This window comes from Sorex fumeus, unplaced genomic scaffold (genome assembly GCF_029834395.1).
Source record: "Sorex fumeus unplaced genomic scaffold, SorFum_2.1 ptg000009l, whole genome shotgun sequence".
Lineage (NCBI taxonomy): Eukaryota > Metazoa > Chordata > Mammalia > Eulipotyphla > Soricidae > Sorex > Sorex fumeus.
In genome coordinates, this window is record NW_026606066.1 from 27,312,655 (window position 1) to 27,339,504 (window position 26,850).

A 26,850-nucleotide genomic window follows, 5' to 3' on the forward strand; every position below is an offset into this window, starting at 1 on the left:
ATTATTGTTTTGCTATACCCAATTGTTCTCAGGGATTACTCCTGGCTCTAGATTCAGGGATCACATCTGGAGATGCTCAGGGTATCACAGATGGTGCAGGGGCCCTGTGTAAGGCAAGCACCTTATCTGCTATATTAAGTCTCTGGCCCCTTAGTTTCTAATTCCTAAACTGGTGGGGGATGGAGGGTAGTGATAATGATTATTTTGCAGGTAAAGTATAAAATGTTTAACAATGGTTGGCATTGAGTAGACTCAAGAATCGGTAACTACCATCCTTTGTCAAAATTTATTTATATGCCATATAATAATTTTATTGTTATTATTATTATTATTATTATATTATTTTGGTTTTTGGGCCAAACCCAGTGATGCTCAGGGGTTACTCCGGGTCTGCACTCAGAAATGACTCCTGCAGTGCTCAACAAACCATGTGGGATATGGGATACCAGGGATCAAACTCAGGTTGATGGCATGCGAGGCAAACGCCCTACTTGCTGTACAATCACTCCAGCCCTGATATATTATTATTTTTTAAAAGTTAAATACCAGTCTTCAAGAAAAACCAACACGTGTGAAATGATGTGCACCAATTTAAATGGCTAAACAGAAGAGAAAGCAAGTTGTTTCCCTAAAGTGACTTACTAAGGCCACAGAAAGTTCTAAAGGAATTTGGAACATCTTCTTCCTGCTTAAATGATCATTCTTTATCTCAAGACTAAAGCAAAACAAAGTGGTTGGTGTTTCGAATGGAAATGGTGCATTCTGATGACTTTAACCAATATAATAATTCATCTCTACTAAGAAATATGCAGCAGCTGTCAGCTGTCACACACACCAGCGACTGGCAAAGAGACTCAACCCTTTCACTGAAACACACACGCACACACAGACACACAACAACACCTGCTCCCCACCCGAGTCCACTCAGCTGGGAAAACAAAACTACCCCTGAGTTCTCAGTAAATACATACCTGGCCAAAGTTGAACACAGCACAGAAAAACTGTAACTCCACATAGAGTCTTCCAGGCTCTTGGTTGAATAGCCACCATAAACAACTAGAAAGATTCTGTAAAAGGAGGAGAAAACAGTACTTTAAAGTGAAGCAAGCTAATCATTTTTCCCCACCCGGCACTCAGTACAATAACTTATCTACTTTATAATTAGGGATAAAAAGATTAAAGGGAAAAACATGGAGAGAATATAGACACTTTGTCTTTTGAACAAGAGGTTTCACCCTCTCATCTTGACAGGTGTCACTCAAACAGCACCTATTCTGATCAGACTTGAAGCTAGAAGACATGAGCCATAATACAGAAGCTTACATAAGGCATCAGGACTGCCGACTAGCCGAAGACAGGACTGATTTTAAAATTAGTTCTATACAATGACAACAATCACTTCACTGAGCAGGAATTCTCAGCAGCATTTTTTGATTTCTGCTTTTTGTTCAGCAACAGCAGTTATAATGGTGCTGGCTCACATCAGTCTAGGGTAACCGGGGGAAGAGGACAGAAAGGCCTTTATTGATTCTATGGTCCATCTTTCATCTCTAGGCCAGTTACACTTGATCCAGCTCAGGAAATGATACAAAAAGACTTGATAATTCACAAAAAGAGAATATCAAACTTTTTTTTAAAAAGATATCTGTCACACTACAGTGCTCAGGGGCTACTCCTTGCTCTCTGTGCAGGGGTTGATACTGGCAGGATTAACCATGTGCTTCCAGGGACTGAACCTGGGTCTACTGCACCAAAGCATGCGTTCCAGCCTTGAGCTACCTCTCTGGCTCTAAGACTAACTTATAAAATCTTTATTAATCAAATGAATGCGTTTAAAAATAAGGTGCTATAATTCATGGATAAATCATTATTTTTTATAGTAAAAAGATTTTATTAAATATTGTTTTGTTGTTGGAGTAAGCAATTAAAAGTACATTTGTTATGTGCTTAAGGAAGCAGGTTGGGACCGGGAGGGGAAACTGGGGATATTGGTCGAGGGAAGGTCACAACAGTAGTATTGGAACACTAAATGCTTAAAACAACTGTATAATGAACAACTTTGTAAGTCAGAGTGTTTCTTAATAAAATTTAATTTTAAAGAGAGAGAGAGAATGTTTTGTTTTCTAAAAATGTCTGGGACACTTATATCCACTCTTGACAAGTTAACCTTTCTTCCATTACCTGAGTCTTTTAAATATGAATAAAATTATTAAAACATAATATTTGATGCTAGTGAGAATAGCCCTTAGAAAAAAAATAGTAGAATGTATTCAAAGTCACAGAAATACTTACATTCCTTGATTTGGGTTCCACTTTAGAGAATATATCATCAGGAAATATACTATGTTTAATATATATACATATGCTAAATATTCTCTATATATTCATTAGAGCATTTAAAAAAACTAGGAAAGATGTATAATGTTGAATAAATTATGTTGTATCTCCTCTTCGGTTTATTCAGGAGACACTGAAAGTAATAGTTCTAAACAACTGTGCGGCAACACGAAAATGCTTCACAGAAGTGACAAATTAGGATGTAAATCGGTATGATTAGAAGCACTAAGGTATATTAAAATTAGAAGGCAGTAGGAGAAAAGCAGTAAGAAAGATATTTTTTCTTTTTTGTATCTTTTATATGCTATTTTTAAAAATTAAAAACTATTTTAAAGATTTTATGTGAGAAGTATTTTCTGAGAGACTATGCAGGCATTTATCTACTGAAGGTCAGTCAAGGAATACATTGAGAATCAGTGGTCCAGGGGCCAGAGAGATACTCAAAGGGCTACAGCACATGTTGTGCACATGGGAACCTTGGGTTCAATCCATAACACTTTACAATAACCCAATATCTCTAGGAGTGGTTCCTGAGCACTGCTGGGTGTGGCCAGCCAGCCCTTCCAAATAAGAATAAGTTCTCCTGCACACATCATGGAGTTACCCAATTCTAGATCAGATCATAGAATCAGTACATGATTCTAAGAAAAATAAGCCATTTTTTTTAGGGGCTGGAGAAAATGTTCAGGAGGGAAGGCAGTGTTCTTACATGAAGCTGAGCTTGCTTCAAATCCCTGGCACTGCAGATAGTCTCCTGGGCACTGCCAGGGGTCACTTCTTTCTTTCTTTATGATTTTTTTTAGCGGTTTTTATTTTTTTGAATCACTGTGAGCTACAGTTACAAAACTTTTATGTTTGAGTTTCAGTCTACAATGATCAAATACCCATCCCTTCACCAGTGTACATTTTTCACCACCAAAGTCTCCAGTATCCCTGACCCCTCCTGCCCCACCCCTAGGGGTCACTCCTAAGCAGAGCCAGGAATAGCTATGGAGCAATGATGGGTGGAAACCCTCTCCCCACCACCCCAGTTGGAACATTTCAGTAATAGTAATGTTACTTGTTTACTCTCTGCTTATAAAAGTCTTCCTTTAAGCTTAGGGTTCATGTGGCCAAGCTTGTCACTCCCTTGTGAAGAAATAAACAAGTTTCTTTCAGATGCCTCAGTAAAAACCTTTGCCCAATAGTTAAAGAAATGGCCCCAAAACACAATCAGAAGAAACATTTACAGCAAACAGGCCAATAATGAGGAGCAAACACAGCAACACATGTCGAGTCAGTTGCTGGTCTCCACTCTGCAGATACTGCTCTTCTTCCTGGGCTAAGATGCAGCTCTGGGAATTACAGCGACTCACACACTGATCATCTATAAAACAGGAAGCACAACAATTTGTAATCAGAGCTTTTTATTTGAGTGTGTTTAAAATTCCTAATGGTTTCCGAAGCATACAACTACTCAGGCATGTTCAGCTGAGATGCTGTTATTATTTAGGATGAAATCTGAGGATGCCTCCGTCATGTTGTTTTAAAGAGTTCTACTGATAGGATGTGTCTGTATGAAAAAGTACAATGAATCAATGCAAGAGAGAGCTACACTTCCCAACAATGTAATATAATATGTGTATATACACCTAATTAATTAATTTAGGGTTGGGGGCCACCCCTGGCAGTGCTCAGGGCTTACTCCTGGCTCTGTGTTCAGGGGTGTCAGCGATCAAACTTAGGTTGGCTGCATGCAAGGCAAGTGCCTTACTTGGCTGTATTATCACTCAGATCCCCCACATATACCTATTTTAAAGAAAAATAAATCACTCACATTTCACTTGTGATAAGCCTGCCCATTGGTTATAAACACCCTACTGGAGCTATTTATAAAACAAATTTACTACTACCCCTAACTTTTCATCAATTTATAGTTTGACATAGAAAAGATCTTAAAAAAACAAAATAAAAAGCATGAAATATTTCATTCTGTTCATGTAGGGAACCAAGTGCAAACCATAGGCCTGACTCTTCTTTGGCCTTCCACAAGACACCTTAGAGTGTTCTTACCTCAGTCCCATTACATCTAAGGCACCAAAAGCAGAGGAAAATAATTTTATAAAATCGTTATCCAGTCTATTATATCCAAGGCTAATTTCTATTTATTTATTGTCTTGGGGGGAGAGGGGAGGAGTCACACCCAGCAGTGCTCCGGGTTTTACTCCTAAATATGTGCTCAGGGACCCTACCTGAAGGGGCTCAGTGGATCATATGCATGATCCTTGGTAGACCAAGAGATTGAATCTGGGTTGGCTGTTTCCAAGATAAGAGCCTTGTCCATTGTACTATCTCTCCGGACCACAGGCATAATTTTTAAAAGGCAGTGCTTAGGACTGAAGTGGTAGTATAGTGGGTAGGGCACTTGCTTGCATATGGCTGACCTGGGTTTGATCTCTGGCACCCATATGGTCTCTTGAACCCCACCAGGAGGGTCCCTGAGTACAGAGTCAGAGTAAACCCTGAGCACTACTGACTGTGGCCCACAAAATAAACAAATTATGTGAGCAGATGAAGTCCACATATGATGACTTGTATCTAATTTTTGCAAAATATTATCAGAAATCTAAGAAGTCCCTGTAATTTCAAAGTGGTTTTTAGAAATCAACATTATCAATGAAGAAAATAACAAATAGAGTATCAGGCTATCTGGGGAGGGGAAAAGGATGTCAACTAAAATTATAAGTAAATTTGTCTGTGGAAATTTCCAGTAGGTATATTATAGTAGGAAGAGAAAAAAGTGAGGCAAGTCTAGGAAATTCTGACTTATGAAAGAGGTGCAAGTGCACATGCATGCTTGCACACACACACTCACACACACATAGACACACATACACACACACACAAGCAGCTTAGCTACATACTAAGAAGAATTTCCTCTCAGGAAGTCAGAGAAGGTACATCTGAGAATACTCCTACTTTAGTTTTTGGAAATGTGAATTTGATTATTTAAAATTCATTCCTAGCCAGCAGATAACAGTAATATGAAATTCTTGCCTGAATAATAACAACTTATTTGTTTAATAGGCATATACTATGAACACCATATACTGCACTGAGTGGTTTACATACAGGATTTCTTACAATCCTCATAACATTTCTTATATAAAAACATAATATTTTAGAGAACAATACAGTTGATGTGTACTTTATCACACAGAAAACTTATTTCGTATTTCCCTATATAGTTATATTATTATTATTATTATTATTATTATTTATTATTATTATTATTATTAGGGTTTTGGACCATACCCAGCAATCCTCAGGGCTAACTTCTGACTCCGTGCTCAGGAATCACTCCTGGTGGGGCTTGAGGAACCCTATGCAGTGTAAGGAATTGAACCCGCAGGGTTCAGCCGCAGACAAGGCAGGTTGCCTGACCCATTATCCTATTGTTCAGACCTCTATAGTTTGATTATTAATAAACAAGAACAGCTCAAAATGGACTGAAGTTTCAAAAAGGCTGTCTAGTTGTTTTAATAAAAATTTAATTTTATTAATTTTTTTTTTGTCCAGTTGTTTTAAATAACTTTAAATTCAGATCACAAATGTGACTCAACTCAGTCTATATGCCAAAAGGCTATTATTTTCAAATTTTTTTTTCTTTTATAAGAAAGGGCATATTCCACGTACATGAAATCAAAATGTAATTACACACTAATTAATTAGCGCTCTACCTGGGGAGTGGGAGTGGAAAAAAAAGCAACAGCTTCTAAAACAGGAAAGTGGCCCGAGGGTAAGTTACTTGGAATTATCACTTGGATTAAATTCACTGGGAAATATATGGGTGTGCAGTGTACAGAGTCACCTAGTGATATTTAAAAACACTTTATTATTATTATTTTTTTTAATTAGTGAATCGCCCTGAGGTAGTTACAAACTTACAAACATTCATGTTTGTGTTTCAGTCATACAATGATGGGTCACCCATCCCTCCACCAGTGCCTATTTTCCATCACCAATGATCTCAGTATCCTCCCCACCCCCACCTCTGTGGCAGGGCATTTTCTTTTGTTCTCTCTCCTTTTGGGTATTGAAAAACACTTTATTCTTTCTAAAACGAGCCCTGAAGTGTGGCACTGATGCTCAGCACTAGAGTCTCAGCCTTTCAAATATAAGGTTGTGAATGAGACCTCTGGCACTGCCTGGTGCTGCCAAGTACAGCCCTGCAGGAACTGACATTGTGAGTCCCACACTCACAAGTGTGTGATCTGCAGTGCCCTGCAACCAAGCGTGCATAAGCACCACAATCAACCGTGAGACAGTTTCCACCCCCGCCATCCCTGCCCTCCCTGTGAACTCTGTGATCCTGGCATTCAAACAGCAACATGGGCAAAGGAGAAGGAAGTGGAAGAAGAGCATTCTAATAGGAGTGATCAGTATCCTGTAGCCTACATACTCTCAGATGGTGCAGGACAATGGCAGTTTGAAGTTGGGGGTCTTTTGAGCAGTGCAATCAGCTTTGTTTCTAAGCCCATCCTCATAGATCAGGATACTCACTTTTCTCCAAGGAAGGAGTGACGGGCCTGCTGGTGCTTGTGTTGGCTACTGGCTCCGTTGATGGGCAGCGTAACTCACCATTTTCCATGGAGCAGGAGCAGGAGCAGCAGCCTAGACAGAGACCAGAACATGTGAGAGGAGAGCCCAGCACAACAGAAACATCAACTGCAAGAGATGCCAAAGAAAACAAACCAAACCAACTTTGACATTAAAATCGGCAATCCAACCCCTTCAGACACATGCTCAAATTTCCAAAAGGCCTTGATAGAGCTGTTTCCAAATATTACCTCTCAAAGGAATATGGGTATGATTTATAGAATGTTAGAAAAAGGGCCAAGGAAGGGGCTCAGTGGTAAAAACCTGGGTTTCTGACCAGGAACTGCAAAAGAAAAAGATGAGCTAGAGAGCAAAGGATCAGCTCACTTGTGTAGTTTCATTTTTGTATGAGAAAGGAAAACATTTTGGGGTACTTTTTTGGAGGTAGGGGGAGGGATGGGCCACATCCAGTGGTATTTGGGGCTTACTCCTGGGTCTGTGCTTGGGGATCCCTGCTGGGGAGCTCAGGGGACCATATGCAGTTTTGCAGTGTTGGAGGCTAGAACCAAGGTGAGTCACATGTAAGGCAAGCACCTTAATCTTTGTATTACCTCTTTAACCTTAGAAAATACTTTTTTTTGCTTTTGTTTTGTCAGCCAGCAGTGTTCAGGGCATACTCCAGGTTCTGCATGCAGAAATTACTACTGGTGGTGATCAAAGGATCATATGAGATGCTGGATTCTGAACTTGGGTTGACTGCTGTACTGTCATGCTCTGGGCCAGAAAAAACTTTTTTTTTAAATCCATACTGTTTCATCAGTTTCCAACATAATTTGGGAACTAAGAATGTGAAAATTCTCATAAAATATAGATTTTACTTGATCACATCTCAAAACCACATAGGAAGACTCTGTGCAGTGCAATTCAAACTCTTGGATCCAGATCTGGAAGGTCTCTGGACCTTGATTCCTCTCATCCTCTCTAACCATCCCCCTTTTCCAACAAAAGCCCTTTATGCCTCTCTTTTCAGGTGTCTTTTTGTAGTGTTCTTTACAAACTCCACACTTTGGCACTTCAGGCCAGTTTGACATGAAAATTCCACTTCTGATTCATCCAAGATCTCTCCCACTCAAAATTCACTTAGCTTACGACTGTGTCTCCTGCTAGTTCAGATGGTGCACTGAAAACAATTATATCCCCCTTTTCCTTTTAAAATGAATACTGCTGAAAACTTCTCACTGTGTACAGGCAGACTGATCTATAGATGGCACACCGAGATATCTGTCACAGAGCTATAATTTTTCCTCTTTATAGTCACAGAACTGCATGCAGTGTCCCCTAAAATATTTCACACATATATAGACACGATGTTCTCTGATAGGAATTATAATAGAACAATATTGTCAGTGATAAACTATATTAAGATTTAATATGTTTTAAATGGAATAATTTTTCCTGGGATGAACATCTCATTGACAATGTACTTAAATTCTTTAGTAGTGTTCTTAAAAACGAAAAGGAACCTCAAAGTAAAAACTACAATCTATAATAAGCGATTACAAGTGTCTTTCTAAAGTTAAGATAATGATGCCATTTCGAGTTTAAAATAGAACCACAGAATAGAAAAGAAAATGGATATGACTGGTGTCTTGCATTCTGATCTTCACAAACCAGAGACTTAAATCAGCTAAGGAAACATTGTTAGGAAAACGGACATGGGTCAGGGAGATAACTCAAAGGGGTGGACATCAGGCGTGATATGCTGGAGATACTGCTCCCTCCTGGGGACCTAAGCATTGTGGCTATGACTCTGATGGTGCTCAGCCACTCTCTGCCTTGCACTGTGTCAGCTTCCACTGCCCGAGTATCACGGGGGTGGCCCCCAGGCACCCAAGTACTGCTGGAGAATCTCTTTATCGCCAACACATAAGAAAATAAATATGAGGCCAGCTTGTAGAAATTATATATAAATGCATACACGCACATGACATTATGGCCACCAAGAAAAGTGCTATGACATTCTTTCTCTTTATCTTCCTTCCTTCCTTCCTTCCTTCCTTCCTTCCTTCCTTCCTTCCTTGTTCCTTCCTCCCTTCCTCCCTCCTTTTCTCCCTCCCTCCCCCCCCCCCCGCTTTCTCTCTTTTTTTCTTTCTTTCCTTCCTTTTTTCTCTTTCTTTTGGGGGCCATGCCCAGATGCTCAAGAGCTATTTTTGGCTCTGTGCTTAAGGATCTCTCATGGCAGTGCTGAGGGGACTATATTCTGTGCCAGGGATTGAATCAGGGTTGGCTGAATGCAAGGAAAACATCTTGCCTCCAATATTATATCTTTGAACCTACTATGGTATTTTTAGAAATTCAAACATAAGAAAGACAATGCAATAGCCTTTGTAAAATGAACGAGAGTTTTGATTTTGTATTAAAATAAGTTCATTTATTTTTTAATTGTAATTCCACTTTTACACAGATTTCTGACACATGTTATGGTGAAGGGCAGAAATAACTGAACTAGTCTGGGTTCTAAGACTTGGGGAGGCCAGACTGGAATTATCCAATATATATTATCACTAGTCAAATAGAAGTGAGTATGACTTGGGGAAGGAAAGTAATGGCAGAAGTTTTATAAACTCTTCCTAGGAGCATCGGTGAATAGGCAAATAAACAAGAGCTTTGCAAAGCAGTTTCTGGAGTTGCTTCAGAAACTCTTATCCCTTCATCCATCTATCCAGCATTGAACACAATTGACTGAACATGTACAGTGGTCCTGAAGCCACGCAAGGCATGGAGGCTGGAATGGTGGACAAATCAGGCGCAGAAATTATAGTCTTGTGGGTTATACAGATCATTAGAAAAGCAATTATGGGGCTGGAGCAATAGTACAGTGGGTAGGGTTTTTGCCTTGCACATGGCGTTGATCCCCAGCATCCCATATGGTCTCCTAAGCACTGCCAGGAGTAAATTCCTGTTGTGTAGAACCAGGAATAACATCTGAGCACTGCTGGGTGTAGCCCAAAAAACTCATAAATAAATAGATAAATAAATAAAAAGCAATTTTGAGACTGAGGTAAGAGGAGAGGGAAGTATACACTTTGCTAAAGGTTTCCCACAGAGAATGCAACAGCCATCTGTTGATTTTGCATTCTTTTATAGTAAAAGCACAACCTAGTTTTTCTGCTGAAGACAATGATAATAAGATTTAAAAAATGCTGATGGGAGAGCCTATTTCAGGTAATGCAGTAGCAGCAAAAGTCCCTGGGCTTCAAGAATAGCCGACATAAGTCCAGGAGGTTAAACTCCATGGCTTGGAGGCCAGCCACACATGCTAGGGCAAAAGGCAGCTCAGATAGAGAAGGGAACACCAAGTAAAAGGTGTTGGGAGGATCCTCCCAGGATGGGAGATGCATGCTGAAAGTTGACTATAGACCAAACATGATTGCCATTCAATGCCTCTTTTGCAAACCACAGCACCCAAAAGGAGAGAGAGAACAAAAGGGAATGCCCTGCCACAGAGGCAGGGTGGGATGGGCGGGATGGGGGGTGGGATGGATACTGGGATCCGTGATGGTGGGAAATGGGCACTGGTGGAGGGATGGGTGCTCGATCATTGTATAAGTGAAACCCAAGCACAAAAATTTGTAAGTCTACAACTGTACCTCTCGGTGTTTCACTAATAAAAATTAAAAAAAAAAAAGTCCCTGGGCTTAACACACTTCATTTAGGGCTTCCCAGGAAAATTCCTGAGCCTTCTTGTGGCCAGATCTAAAATACTGCAGGGAGAAAAGAAAACCAGCTGGAAATTCATCCAACTCCAGCCTGAAAACAAGCAGGAGACTTATCTAGAGAGTAAATGAAAACCCATAAGGATATATGGAGAATAAAGATGCTGAGCAGGATCACAAAAGTGCACCAGATTTAGAGAAAGAGGCTTCTGGGGAAAATGTAAGCATATAGAACTATAATTTTAAAAGGGGAAGGAGTCAAGAGGGTGAAAGGAATGAAATTCTGATGATATAACCACAAAGAATCCCACAGAGGAATCAGTGAGCAACCCCCAAACTCAAACAGGCCTGACTCAGGCAGGATTAGTGCTCTGAGCCAGAAGTTGGCCAACCACTGTTCTCAGAAGTTCACTATCATGATCAGACATGGAGACTGAGGCACAATGTCTCAAAGTGGTCCTCTGTGGAGTGAGGATATGTGTCTTCATGGTGCAACTTCAGATCATATGTTTTTAACCTCTATCCTATGTACTGTCGGTCTGGAGGAAGGCAAAAGAAAGACAGTATAAAGTGGTACAATATGGAAAGTATCATGCTAAGCGAAATGAGTCAGAAAGTGAGGGATAGACATAGAAAGATTGCATTCATCTGGGGGATATAAAGTAACAAAGTATGAGATTAATACCCAAGAATAGCTGAGATCAGCACCAGGAGGATTACTCCATAACTTAGAGGCCAGCCGGGTATCCTAGAGGAAAGGGCAGCTCAGATAGAGAAGAGAGCACCAAATAAAGGATGTTTGGAGGATCCTCCCAGGAGGGGAGATGCATGTCGAAAGTAGACTATGGACTGAACATGTTTGCCACTCAATTCCTCTTTTGCAGACCACAACACCCAAAAGGAGAGAGAGAACACAGGGGATTGCCCTGCCACAGAGACAGGGGGGGATGGGGGGATGGGGGTGGGGGGATATTATCCATGGTGGTGGAAAATGGGCACTGGTGGAGGGATGGGTATCTGATCATTGTATAATCGAAACCCAAGCACAAAAAATTGTAAATCTACAACTGTAAAAAATAAATAAATAAATAAATAAATAAAAAAGAAAGTATAAGATGGGAAGATTTCTGGGCTTTTCTTTCTAATAGGTAAGGTTTATTTGACTTATTTCTTTGTTGCTCTCTTCATTCATATCCTTTACCTGTAAATATTCACAGCAAACAGTTTTGAGCCCAGTCATCCCCTTATTTCGCAAACTCTCTAGATAATAAATGTACTATAATTTATATTTCCTAGCAGAATACTCTATACAATTTTCACATGGTCTAGGAAATAAAAAAAAAACTCTCTTACTCTCTCATCTAGTTTCCTTCATGAAATGAAGTAAACCCCATTACAATTGTTAACACTTTCTAACAAAGTCACTATACAGGATCACATTTTCACTGATGCCAAGGCAGAACTGTCAAGTGTATTCTAGAAAGGGCCACATGAAAAGCATCTCAGGCTAATGGATCACCCGCCAGGTCTCTGCTGAGTGACTCAACTCTACCCATAGAGGATAAAAGTAGCCACAGGATACAGAAATGAATGAGCCTGGTTAGTTCCAATAATTTTATGAAGACTGGCATTTAAAATTCACATGACACTTAAGTGTTATAAATAACACTGTCTTTAATTTGGGTGGGTTGGGGGAAGTTGGGGCTTGAGTCAGACCTAGAGGTGCTCAAGGCTTATTTCTGGCTCTATGCTCAGAAGTCACTCCTGAAGGGGCTTCCTTCGGTACCACCACATGTGGTATCAGGATTGAACTGCACTCACGAATCAGGTGGTAGGGTGGATTTGGCCTATTGATTTTTCAAGCTGAACCCTTTATCTAAACTCTGGAGGGGGAAGGGGGCGGGGGGGGGGGGGATTCTGGGATCCTAGCTTAGTTTATTAATAGTGCTTGCTTGGACAATGCTGTTAAATTAATAAGTGCAAGTACTTAGTTTCCTTAAAAGAATCTTCCTTCAGTAGCTATTTTTTCCCCCACAAATTCTCAGACCAGAGGGAATATTAAAATTTATCAAAAAAGGGAGTGAGAAAGATAGTCTAGTGGGAAAAGCACTTGCCTTGCACGCAGCTGAGCCGGGTTCAATCCCCAGGACCTCATAACTGCATAGTTTCTGGTCCCTGTGCACCAGGGCTGATCCCTGAGCGCAGAGCCAGAAATAAGTCTGAACACAGCCATGTGTGGCCTAAAAACCCCAAACCCAAAACAACAACAATATCAAAAAAGATTTAACAAGCTCTTTTGTTAAATAGAACCTAGTACAAGAACTTTGCAAAACTATTTCTGGTTGTGATTCAAGGTTTTCATTGACAAATAGTTATGCTATTGAAGAGAGTTCCACAAAGTTCTCTGCCATGCAATATTTAAGCTAATTGCTATAAATGCATGTAAGAGTTTCTTTAGATTCAAGGACATACTTGTTTCTGGGAGGGAAACTGGAAAAGGTTCGGGTTCACTTAGTGGACCTGGACTCTCCTCAAAAGCAACGTTGCCAGGTTCTGCTGCTTTGTCGTTCTGAGACTGATCGAAACCTTCATAGCTTCCTGCTTGGGTGGTGCGGTTCATACACATGAGCGACACCCCAGCTATCACAATGCTGCAGAACAGGGTGACTGCAGTGATGATCATCTACGGACGGTGCAGAGAGATGTTAGGCCACATTTTTTTAAAATTAATTTATTTATTTATTGAATCACTGTGGGAAAGGTTACAAAGCTTTCAGGTTTAGGTCTCAGTCATGCAAATATCAAACACATTTCCCTTTACCAATACTTATTTTTTACCATGAAGAACCCCAATAAAACCCCACCCCCCACCCCTCCCAGTCCCTGTGAGGCAGATGAATTCTAGTTAACACTCTATCTGCTTTGATTAGATTCATTGTTTCAATAAAAGATTCACCACTATTTTTTAGAGTTTACCCTCCCCCCAAATCAGACATGCTGAAAAAGCATTGTGAAGTGATTTGCTTTCTACAGCTGGGTTCAAGAATTAAATGTTAGTTTTGGATTTCTGCTATTTTACCTATTGACCCTGGAAGTATTTCTACTGAAAGTCAGATAGTTAAGAAATTGGTTTCTGTGTTCTGGAGTCGTGGCCGTGCTGGAGAGCCGCTCGTGGGGGGCAACTGTTGGCCTCGGTAGGGCGTGAAGGGCGGAGCGAAACGCCCCCCTTCCCATGAGGTTTTAGTTGCCCCCACACCCGCCAGCTCATACCTGCTGTTCACAAGGCTCCCATGCGGCCGCCATCTTTCTTTCCAGAGAGGAGAGGGCGAATGGGACAACACCCTTTCCCCTCCGGACAGACATGATGGCCTGGATTAACGCATAGTCCGTTCACTTTTCTGCTCCAAGCTGCCAGGTTCTGCATTAAGTCCTTGTGCTTCTGGGGCCGTGGCTGTGCTGGAGAGCCGCTCGCGGGGGGCAACTGGTGACCTCAGTAGGGCGTGAAGGACGGACCGGAACGCCCCCCTTCCCATGAGGTTTTAGTCGATCCCACACCCCCGGCTCATACCTGCTGTCCACAAGGCTCCCATGTGGCCGCCATCTTTCTTTCCAGAGGGAGGAGGGCAGAAGGGAGCAACACCCTTTCCCCTCCGGCAGACTTGATGGTTAGGCCACATTTTACAATACCATCTGATCATTTTAGGAGAGTAGATTAGGGGCACTGTGTGTGCATGTGTGTATGTGTGTGCGTGTGTGTGTGTGCGTGTTCTTGCGTGCATGTGTGTGGAAAATACATTGCCTTTACAACCATAATTGCTCTACTACGAGGTCTTTAAATAGTAACAAGAGTCATGCAATAAGGAACGTAAATGGAAAAGGATATATGTGTAAGTTACTTGTAGAGAAACTGTGGCTTGCTTATAATCAAGAGATTTCTAGACGCTTCTTTCATTGTACATCCATGTCAAAGGTTTTGATGTTTGTTATTTTGTGAGTAATCTAAATGCCTATTTAAAAACCTTTACTTTTCATCAAAGTTTTTTTTTTTTTACATTAGTATATAGTTTAACCATACTTCAGTCAGCTGGAGACTTTTTTTGTTTTTGTTTTTGGGCCACTCCCAGTGGTGCTTAGGGCTGACTCTTGGCTCTGCTCTGGGCCAGTGTCCTATTTGCTGTATTATCACTCTGGCCTATGCTGGAGATTTTAATGATATTAATACTAAATAGAGTAAACATAACTAATAGTTTGTTAATCACTACTAGCCTAAGTACTTTATGTATATAATCCTACAAAAAAATCGATAAAATTAAAAATTATAAAACAGAAAAAAGATCATTTGTGTTGGTTTAAAAATAACTAACCACACATAAACATGGGCCTGCTTCTACTTGGAGACTTGGGGAGACCCTTAGAAACTTCCAGCACACATTCCCCCAAGTAATTATTGTTCTAAAATGTATATTTATGACAGAATTGAAAATGAGGAACTTGACTTCTATTATAACACTAACTTATTAACCAGCTTTAAGTGAACTACTCTTATTATTAACAAACATCATGTTTAAGGAGACCAAATGAGTTTCAAACATCTGGAAATCTTCAGCCGAACCCAGATTTAAATATGTAAAATCTTTACCACATTTAAGGTGTGACTTAATATTGGAATACAGGGTCCCGTATGACAGGAAATATGCTGAACTGGATTTTCAAAATTGATTTTAATGTAGGCAGACTAGAACGCCTGAACAAATGGAAAAGCCATGTGCACAAGAAGAGAAGAAGTGTCACGAAATGTGTCTCACCTGCTCTTTCCCATAAAAGAAAGCGGAGTCAATGCTGTCTCCATTATGTTTTCCAGTTATCAAAAGAATACCAACAAGGAGAGCAGGAATCCTGTAATATTGAAGGGTAAGAGAGTGAGAGAGAGAGAGAGAGAGAGACTAGGATCTATATACTAGAAAAAGGTAAGCAAACCAAAACCACCTACTTACCCCCAGCCACATATGATGATGATTCCAACAGGAATTTGGACGCTCTCTCTCTTTTTCAAAAGAAACAAAGAAATTGCCAGAAGTCCTATGAATAGGAAATGAAAAAGAAAAGACTGCTAATTAATGCTGATCAGACTTCAGGGAAATTTAGCCAAGTTTATACAAGCAAGTTGTTGGTAGTTTTTGCCCTAGATTTTTCTATTCTAAATAAATGTGGTACCTAATACATTAAAGCAAGCTTTTTTTTGAAATAATTTATTTTTTCTTTCTCCTATTAATTTATCCAAATCTTAGTTATATATGAGGATATTTTTCAGAAGTCCAAATAATTTCCTTCATTTAATTATATGCTTGGAACAGATAGGATATTTAGAAAATGATTTTCACTGGTAAACAGAGTGATTCTAAAAATAAGACACCCCACTTGTTCTGATGCCTAGAAGTATAGGCAAATTTTGCACATTCTGTAAAATTTTGCAATGCACATTGTAAAATTTTTACAAATTTTACAAATTTTGGGAAAATGCCCCAAGTCTAAATGATAGACCTTGGAGCCAGAGCAACAGTACACTGAGTAGGTGCTTGCCTTACACAAGGCCCACAAAAGTTGAACCCCTTCCAGCAGTTACCCTTGAGTACAGAGCCAGGAATAACTCCTGGGCACCATCAGGTATGCTCCCCACAAAGCAAAACAAACAAAACAAAAAAAGATAAACCTTACTACAAATGCAATGAGAACTTAATATAAAACCAAATATTTTACAGTTCTTAGGCTTTCTGTCATTCCTATATCCACATTTATACAAATATAAATCCTATATAACTAGAGAACCTTAGGCTTGGTAGTAAAAAAGTTATATTTCTTTTTACTCCTTTCTTCTGCCACTTTTTTTTGGTCTTTTTGGGTCACACCTGGCAATGCTCAGGGGTTATTACTGGCTCTGTACTCAGGAATTACTCCTGGAGATGCTTGGGGAACCATGTGGGATGCGGGGATCGAAGTTGGGTCGACTGTGTGCAAGGTAGACTTCCTACCTGCTGTACTATCACTCCGACACCTCCACTCCTTTATTTTTTTTGAAGGGGAGGGGTGCTATACCTAGCAGTGCTCACAGTACTGTGATGGTGACAAGAGGCATGAGGGAGATGTTGGTGAGTGTTGCATGTGTTCATTCTGTTCTTGAATTTGTTGTTTGATGAGGTTTCTTCACTTTAATTCTTTCTAAGCTTATAACACTATACATACTTAAGTGCTTTTATGAATGAGAAGTTATTGTACTCTTTGATTAAACATTAAATAGTGTTTTTTAAAAAAATGCATGCAAGGCAAGGGCCCTACCTGTAGTACTATCATTTTATTCCAGGACCACAGTTTTAAATACTTCACAAAGGGGAAAAAGCTGCGTTGCCCATGCTAGGTAGCCAGCAGAGGGCAGGGCAGGACTAAAAGCCTGATTTTCAGATACAAGGTAAGTCTTCCAATTCTGTCAGTGTTTCTAAAACCCTTCCTAAGACGGTCATTGTGATGTGGAAATTTCTTGTAGAAATATTCAGTGGCTTTGGCTTATTTTCAACGTAGATCTCTTGGACACCCATCTTATAATCTAAGTAGAGTCTCATGATTTCAGGGATTACATTTGGGTTTACATTGATTAAGCCAAATAAAGGCCAGGTGGTAAACATCAACCAAAGAAAGAGTCTGAGGGGTTTGATGAGAGAAAAGCAATGAAACAAGCAGGTCATAAATTCACATATGGAAGTAAAGGCAGACTAAATTACTAAACAACAAAACAAAACAAACCCAAACAAAAAACAAAACCCAAATCGGAGAAGTGAGTTTCATTTAACATTTATAGGGTTTAAAACCGAATCAATCAGATGGCAAAACAAAACCCTTTGTCATGTCACTTAATGTTCCTAATTAGATTTACTGAATTCAGGGGCCATAAAGACAAGGGTTAATAAGGGTTAACGTGCTGCCTTGCCCTGGATGGCCTGGTTTGATCCCTGGCATTGAGTAGGCCTCCTAGCACTTCTGAATGTGATCCAAACTAGCTCCTCCCCCAAATTTCTCATTGGTGACTTTGCTTTAGTTTTAGAGTATGTATTCATCTTGCATAAGGAAATCATGCCTGGACTTAAGATTGTCGAGGTTAAGAAACAGAGTGACTTAAATTGAACTCAACACCAAGGTTCTTGAGAATTGTTTCTCTTACTACAACTGTTCCTCCCTAAGTAAATTTGTACATTTGTCTAGGATTTCAAAGTGCCATGGAAACAAGTAACAAATCACAAAAGTATGCCAAGTGATCTAGTTTTCAGGAAATTTTTTAAAATTCTAATGTTCGGGGCTGGAGTGATAGTAAAGTAAATATGGCATTTGCGTTGTACCTTGCCAATCTGAGTTGGCCACACCTGGTCCCCTGCGCACCATTAGGAGTGATTCCTCAGTGCAAGGCCAGGAGTAAACCCTGACCACCTCTAGGTGTGGTCCCAAAACAAACAACAACAAAAATTCGAATGTTCTTCACACCTGCCTTATGAAAAGATGCCTACACAAATCGGCCAGACCTAGCAGTGACCCAGAGGAAGCTTTGAGAGCTCCTATTCAAATCACTTTAACTCTTGGGCTCTGATTTGCCTCATTTGTGAAACAAAGGTTTTAAACTAGATCAGCATTTCCAAAAGTGTCCAGATTAGAGGTGGCACAAGGATAAATACGTTTTACTCTACTTATTCATAGTGTCTGGGTTGGCAACATGCAAGGCAAGAGACCTACCTGCTGTATTATCTCTCTGACTCTTAAAAAAGTTTTTTTTTTTTTTGACTAGCATCACCAACCTGGCATTTTAGTGATAGGAGGCTCCATTTATTAAAAAAAAAAACAGTGAGTCAATTTGAACAAGAATAAAGGACAAAAGTTATGCAGATATGGGAAAATCATGATAATTGTATGTGTATGAATGGAATGGAAATGTCTAAACGGGATCATTTGAATGACACTTCAGGTATAAATTTGTCATATCATAATAATGTCAAGGTTAGAGGGTACCTCCTTGGAGTCAGGAAATTCAAAACATTTTTAGTAGATTCTGAAAGGAGATTCAGGAGCTCTTGGGGCTTTTTGATCTTTCATGTATTTGCTGCTCTCTTATGCTCACAATAAATTTATAAACTTAAACATTAGGGATCAAGTTGGTCTAGCTGGATTTTTTGTTGGTTTGTTTTTGGGCCACACTTAGAGATGCTCCAGGCTCTGCACTCAGGAATCATTCCTGGCAGTGCTCAGGGAACCATATGGGATGCCAAGGATTGAACCCCGGTTAGTTACATGCAAGGCAAGCATCCTACCTGCTGGACTTTCTCTTCAGCCTCTGGATTTGTTAATAAAAAGTCTATTAGACCTCTTTTTTTAGGGAGGGGGAAGCTCACACTCAGCAAGGGTTACTCCTGCCTCTGTGCTCAGGAATCATTCCTGACAGGGCTCGGGGGACCTGGGTCAGCCATGTACAAGGCAAGCACCCTACTTGCTATGCTATCTCTCTGGCCCCTCTATTAGACCCCTTTTCACTTGACTTCTTATGAAAATCCTTATGTTTTCATTTTTTTTTAAGGCAAGTGTACTTGCCTCAAAAAAAAAAAGCACAAACCAAAAATAATCAAATAAATAAATACAATTTAAAAAGAATAAACCCCTCATGTTACAATAAACCTGTCATTCAAGATTTCTTTACCACATCATTAGTTTACTTCAAAGGGCTATTGACTTTGATGGCCCCCTCTCCCTGCAAGGACATAAACTCAAAGGTCTGTCCTTTGCAGTCACTTCCTCCCTCCTGTCCACTTACAGTAGCCAGAACTAATCCTCCCATTCCAGTTTCTCTGCATCTGCTGTTCCACAAGTTCACATTTGTGGTCTGAGTACAAAACAGCTAGACTCAGAAGGTTTCACCAACATTTCGTATCAGTATGCTGGCATCCAATGGACATACACTCCAAAATAGCAAGGTGCCAACTCATTTTGAAACTTTTTTTTGAAAGCTAGTTGAAATGAGATATAATTCTTATTTGGTACTCTTCTATTTCTATGTCCTTTTATTTCCTTATTTTTCTGACTCTCATATTACCATCTTTCCCTGTTTAATGATATATTTCTATGTGCTGAGTGCCTACCAGGCAGAAACAACCAATGCTTCAATGGAGTCTCAAAATCATTCTGTAAGGCATGGTAAACTTAAGTCTTACTGAGGATGAAACAGAAGCTGCGAAAGACACATCATATGTAGGAGATCGAGCCAGACTTTCTTCCAGTTATGCTGGCCTGAACTATGGGTCTCACTTCCCAGGCGTCACAATTCTCTGCCCAAGTCTCCGTCCTCCACCTGCTTCCAGCATTTCCAAAGGTGAACACTGCCGACCGTGGCTGAGAGCCAATGCTCCAGAAAAGGACCACGTGGCTGGACTATGTGGGAGGCCAGGCAGCAGCAGGGTACATTTAGAACCAGAGCTCAGTTTCTCATTGATTGCCCTCCTTAGTGGAGGATGTGTGGGTGAAAGCCTTGACTGTACAGTCACATGTCAAACAGGCCACTAAAAGCACCAGAAGTTAAGGGCTTCTAGCAATGGTGGGGAGGTAGACATATCGAAACTTCCGTTCATGATGCACTTACCTGTCCAAAGGTAGGTGCTATAAAGGGAGCTGTACAATAAGACAAACACTAGGATTTGGCCAACGAAATTTTTTTCTTTAACAAAGTTCCATATCATCATTCCAGCACAGACAATAGACTAAAGGGAAAAAAATTAAAAAAAATCAAAACAAAGATTGTCATAGTCATATGTTTTAGTCACAGCAAATATATAGTTATTTTCGATTATTAGAGTGATTTTGAATGACTGCATATTAATTATCTAAAATGTCAAGTTTTAGGATTGACTATATAGAGCCTTTAACAATGTACATGTTCAATTGAAAAAGATATGACCAATTTAAATACCAATCTTATATTTAGCAATTGTTTACAATAAAAAAAGCTAAACCTCATTTTACTAGTTTGAGACAAAGATATACAGTTTGAAACTTCCAAAGATGTTAAGAACAAAACGAAGATGTGTTTGATTTTCAATGATACAATTATTTCTATTAAAAAGCAAAAGGATCATAAAATGCTATTATTAGTCTAAGTTTTATATATCTTAATTATATAGACTAATTACAGCATTTAATCAATTAGGAAAATTAATTATAATACATTTATAATTGATTGCATTTGGTAATAATTCTGAATTTGTAACTGGAAAGCTCCAGCAAAGTAATTTTCTCTATAGTAGAAAAATTCATTAGAAAAATCATCATTAAAAATATTTGAAGATTTACTAACCTGAGCGATGAGTAAATTAGTTGTAAGCATATGAGGAAGCTGTTTATATTTCTTACTTAAAAGAAGAATAGCCAGTGACCAAATCTTAAAGACAAAAGTTTCAAAGGTTAATTAGGTCTACTAATTTTATAATTACTTATTAAAAAGCTCATTCATTAGCCTTAATTATTTGGGAGGGTGATGGGTCACATGCAGCAATGCTCTGAGCTCTCCTGATCTGTGCTCAGAGATCACTCCTGGTGATGCTTAGCAGACCATAATGCAGTGCCACAGTACCAGGAATCAAACCTGAGTTAGCTGTATGCAAGGCAAGAGCCCTACACACTGTATTATCTCTCTGGCCCATTCATTATTAACCTTCTAAAACATTTTTTTTATTCTGATTCCAAAAGATATTAACAACATTTTTCCTCTTTCCTTCCTCCCTCCCTCCTTCCCTCCCTCCTTCCCTTCCTCTCTCTGTCCCCCCCCACCTCCCTTCCCTCCTTCCTCCCTCCCTCCCTCCATACTGGAACTGCTCAGGGCTTACTCTTGGTTCTGCTCTCAGGGATTACTCCTAATGGTGCTCAGGGTACCATAAGGGATGTTAAACATTGGACCCAGGTCAACCATATGAAAGGAAAGTGCCCTACCCACTTTCTAGCTCTCTGATCCTCTAAAATGTTGTTTTCTTTAAGCTGTCTAGGTTCTGAAAGCGTATGAAGGCAATTTATTATTATCATAGGGGGAAAAATGTGAGGAGGTTCTATTGTAAACCAAAGTCCAAAGATGACAGAGTCTCTAAGAATTAATGCCTTAGCCAGGGTCAAATTCTTTCTCTAGCTTAGGTGGCTGCGGGTAGACATAGGTTCACAGTCTACTATTCAGGAAGAGTTTGGCTTTTTAAAAAACAGTTCAAACATAACAGCTCTGGAGAGGGATCTCAGAAGAAGGGTGACATGAAGTGCTGGAGATCAAACTCAGAGCCTCAATCATGCTTGGCATGTGCTCTACCCCCTAGGTTATCCCCCCTGCCCAGGTAATGAGCTTTAATACAAGATGCAATTACAATACACTAGTTTCAATTCCCATTTTGATTCCATCATATTGGTTCACAAGGCATCTAAATTCCAGGCAGGATTTCTTCTAACAATAACATTATTCACAAAAGATTGTCTTGCATTCCTTATATTTAAAAGCATAAGGTTTCCATACTACCTAGTGGCCAGTTAGAACTTCTAATAGATTTCTTTCTTCTCCCTTCAATGTCAATTAAAATTTATGTCATATCTCTCACTAAGCTGCCCTCTTATCAATGGGCACATATTTTTGAGAATATGCAAGTGAAAAATTTCCTAAAAATATTAATCACACTTTTTTTTTCTTTTTTGGATCACACCTGGTGATGGTTAGGAGTTACTTTTGGTTCTGCACTCAGGAATTATTCCTGGTGGAGCTCAGGGGACCATATGGGATGCTGGGGATGGAAGCTGGGTCGACCACATGCAAGACAAACACCCTACCTGCTGTACTATCACTCTGGCCCCCATATTCACACATTTCTTTAAATTTTCTTCAGATAGAACAGAATAATATTTAATTTGATAAGATTATTTGGCCTGTGTTATTCTAGTTTTCAAGTACATATCTGTTTAATTTGAGTCATATATACTTTTAAAGTTTCATTAACATGAAATGGGTGGTTGAACATGATCCCAAAGTTTCCTTCCTACCCCACAATTCTATGTAAGCTGTATGTGTAGAGTGATTTACCAATTTGCAAACTGCAGGATGACTTTTATATACAGTGTCTCATCTAAATCTTAAAATAGGACATGAACACAGGCAAATGTCTTATCTCTGTTTTATAGCTGAGATATAGAACGGTTAGGTTAACCGTACAGAGAGTACAATTAGCTTGTGATAGGATCACAAATCATATTTAGGTCTGACTAAATTTCATGCCTTGTGTAGCTTGACAACTCTAACTCTCAAAGACAAAATTCAGAAGACTGACATATTGTATGATCAGGCTTTAGCTTTTTTATTGCATTAGATATCCAATTATTAAGACTCTAACTTTGTGTTATCACGCTAATCTCACACATGTTCTGTGATTTTCATTCACATAATACTGAAATGTACTTACCAAGGAGACCAGACTGATAATGCTTATATCAAAACTGACATTCTGAATGGCATATGCTAATGGCTTAGGGTCCATGGTGGGGAAGGTCAGTAACCAGGCAGAAACGTACATAATTGGAGCAGATACAAACGTGCTTATTACCATCCCTGAAGTTATCTGCAAAAAGGCAATCAGATTGAGGAAAGTCACAATCTTACTTAAACAACACTTTAAACTTCAAATAGTTAAAGTATTCTCACTATCACTATCACTATCCTCCCGTTGTTCATCAATTTTGCTCGAGCGGGCCCAGTAACATTGTGAGACTTGTTACTGTTTGGCATATCGAATATGCCACTGGTAGCTTGCCAGGCTTTGCCCTGCGGGAGAGATACTCTCGGTAGCTTGCCAGGCTCTCCGAGAAGGGCGGAGGAATCGAACTCGTGTGGCCATGTTGGCTACGTGCAAGACAAACGCCCTACCCGCTGTGTCATGGTATACTAAAATAAAAGCGAGAGTCAATAAAAAGAACCGCAGAATCCAGCATGTTTTCACAAGTCATACTCCTCCCATTCTGAGAGTTCGTAAGAAAAAACTGTTATGTTTCCTTGGCAGCCCTTCTAATATATATTTGCAGATAACAAATACTAGACACCCTACTGCTGAGGGTTATTTCCTAGGTTCTGAAGAGTGAACCATATCAACGATCTAATCAAACCAATGGCCAATTTCCTCCCCTCCAATTTCATAAATTCTAGGGCAAAAAGAGCAATTTAATAAGAGAAAAATTAACATGCAAACATTTTACAGCTTAAATAATGGCTTTGGTCTTCATTAAAGAATTGAGTTCCTTTATGCTTTATTTCAAACACATTACCTCTAATGTTGCAGATAACAAGCATGTTTGGATAACAAAGAACAACATGTTTAAGCAAGCACTAACAATTTGATGTTAATTGATTTTAGCTATTTACGGAAGTTGATTATATATTTTGCATCTGCTAGCTGAAATAACAATGAATGAAACAGATTTTTTTTTCCACCTCAAAATTTCAAAAGTCACTTTTCTTTAAATAACTTTTAGGCTTAAATGTAAGGATAACAATAAAATCTTGAAAGCGATAAAGATTAGAAAAAAAAATTCATGACTGAGTAAAGACCCAGATTATCTCATGGTATTATTATATGATGTTTTAAGATACCACCTCATTTATACTGAGGTAATTTCCAGACAAAAAATTCTCATGAGAGAATGCTGATTTCAGTGTTAAAAAAATTCACTTTTCTTCTAACTACACAAATAATCAAACTTAGAAAGCAGTATATACATACAATCTCTATTTCCATGTTGAACTGTGTTGCAAAGATAGCCACTCCTGGTGCTACAGGAAAGACACCATACAAAAATGCATAATTCGATAAGCTTGTATGGTTTACTACACTGTCGCCTTTGTCCAAGAGTTCCACCATTTCTCTGCACAGCAGTGGCAGCACCAGGCTGAAGAAACAAGAAATGTATCATTCACATGGCATCAAAGCATGCTGGTCCCAGAATTGACTGCTCTAGTGAACTTGATATTAGGTTCTTTTTCTCCTGTCCAGGAGGATTATCTGCAATGCCTACTAGAGAATATTTTGTGCAGAAAGTACTAAGAATTAAACTTGAAGACATTTAAAGTATAATAGAAATCTAGAAATACTTTGAATATCAGGAACTGGAAGGGAAAACTTGGATTTTTAAAAAAAAATTCTACAAATAAATTTGGGGGAAAATTGTAGAAGTCACATTTATAGTGCCTTTCTTGCTTTTGTTAGTTCTTTGAAATGTTAAAAGAACAAAAAATAAGGTTGACAATCTGAGTAAATTTTTTAAAAGAAAATTACTAATTTTTAAGAAGCTGAACTTTATGTATTATGATTAAGGTTTAAATGCTTCACTTCATAATAAGAATGCTGTTCAATTAGATTCTAAAAGCCAGTAGAAAAATAGGTGTCTTAAAATTAACTCTTTATCTTGGTAATTGAGACAGAAGAGAAAGTTAATGAAATCCAAACCTGGTAAGGAGTCAATTATTAAACAAATCCTTCAGGATTCCATAGAAAAAGCATATTAACATTAGATGAGCTAATGAAGCTTTCCTTGAAAAAGAACAAGACCAGGCTAGATAACATTTGTCAGCGCAGCACCAAGAAAAGATGCTCTAAGTTATAATGAAGAACTACTCTTCCAGGGATTTATTTTTTTTAAAGAAAATATCTAAAAATGACCAATGATCCAGATAATTCAAATAATGAGAAACACTTAAATTCTACTTATAAGTTGAAGTGGATAAAACTATTATTTCTAGAATCATACGTATTGCCAGTACTATTCAATAATCCATATTCAAGAACACAGTTCCACTATAATTTTCAGAATTTACATTCATTTTTATTACTGTGAAAATATAATTTTCATATTGTATTGGTTTATTTCATATTGTACAGATCTCATAAATTTAACTGTCTATATAATAGCTGAATTTAATGCATTAATGAGTGTGCCTCAGTTGCCTTAGGTTAATTTTGCAGTGGAATTATATGACCTGCAGCACAAAATATAGTTCCATGGTTAATACATTAGGATGCTCAAGAACTATTAATTAAGAAAATATTAATTAGTAAACTGATAAGAACTTTTTACTTGATGAGATAGAATCAAATGGCTGATAATAATTTATACTGACTTCTTATACTTAGAAAGTTCGACCACTCTCAAAATTATAGAATATTTCCTTCAAATTAATAAAAAAAACTTTTATACTCAAAATCACCTTCTCAAAATAACTGATACTTTTGACTTAAGGATTTAATAGACTTAGATACTCAGAAATCCTACAGAATTTCTTAAATATGATCAACTGGGGCTTTAGGAGACATTAAACAAAATTATATAAAAGTTGAAGGGAAAACCTATAATCTTTATACCCTGACAGTGAAACATAAAGAATAGTCTACTTGAAATAAACAAATGACTTTCCACAATATACCACTCTCATTTTCTTTAAATTACAACAGTCTAATCAGGAGGCATCACTACTTCCTGTTTACCTTAAGAGGATGGAACCAGTGCTGCATGCAAACCACATGCTATACCTCAGAGCTATACTCCAAAGTTTCTCCCATCATTTCAAGGACAAAATAATGAAAGTCCTCCCAGTAATCACCACATAAAGCTTTCACAGAGTCCAACCCCCAAGTTAAATACGTGAAACTTACAGTTTGGCTGTGATGAGAAGAATCAGTACAACAAATGCTGACTTCTTCAGTTTCTTGATTTTTCCTACCATTGTAAGACCAAGATAAAAAAGGGCTGATCCAGAATAAGAATTTGCAAGTCCATCAAGAAAATTTTCCATATACACAGGCACCCTTTGATCAAGAATAAAATTGAAAGCAATGCCAATGAAGACCATGAATACTATTGGGTTCTGTAATACACGCAGAAGTCCAAGTCCCACGATTTTTACTTTGTTTTGAGATGCATTTTGAGTGTCTCTCCACTTCTGGATTTCACAAAAGATGAACCCAATTGGGTTTAACATCATAAGAGATACTGGTGCTACCAAATAAATATACTGGAGATACTCTGGGTATGTTGTTTGATATAAAGCTTCAACTGTAAAACAAGAATTAAAATCATTTAAAATGATTAACATAGAAATATATTTGTAAATTATCTGTTTTCTGTGCTTAAT

General features: G+C 38.7%; 1 protein-coding gene across 2 annotated transcripts in view; it reads right to left on the bottom strand.

The window, feature by feature from the left end:
- GPR155 (G protein-coupled receptor 155) overlaps positions 1-26,850 on the bottom strand; it is a 222,358-nt gene that overhangs the window by 181,242 nt on the left and 14,266 nt on the right. For both annotated transcript variants that reach the window (XR_008791885.1, XM_056110327.1), the window contains exons 4-14: positions 26,372-26,771; positions 24,446-24,611; positions 23,135-23,290; positions 21,007-21,090; positions 20,296-20,413; positions 15,626-15,710; positions 15,437-15,527; positions 13,104-13,314; positions 6,880-6,990; positions 3,567-3,703; positions 972-1,067 (exon numbers count right to left, since the gene is read on the bottom strand). Coding sequence is in view for 1 of the 2 variants with exons in the window: in XM_056110327.1 (XP_055966302.1) it covers positions 972-1,067; positions 3,567-3,703; positions 6,880-6,990; positions 13,104-13,314; positions 15,437-15,527; positions 15,626-15,710; positions 20,296-20,413; positions 21,007-21,090; positions 23,135-23,290; positions 24,446-24,611; positions 26,372-26,771 (1,655 nt within the window). In the remaining variant the exon portion in view is untranslated. The remainder of the gene's footprint in view (positions 1-971; positions 1,068-3,566; positions 3,704-6,879; positions 6,991-13,103; positions 13,315-15,436; positions 15,528-15,625; positions 15,711-20,295; positions 20,414-21,006; positions 21,091-23,134; positions 23,291-24,445; positions 24,612-26,371; positions 26,772-26,850) is intronic.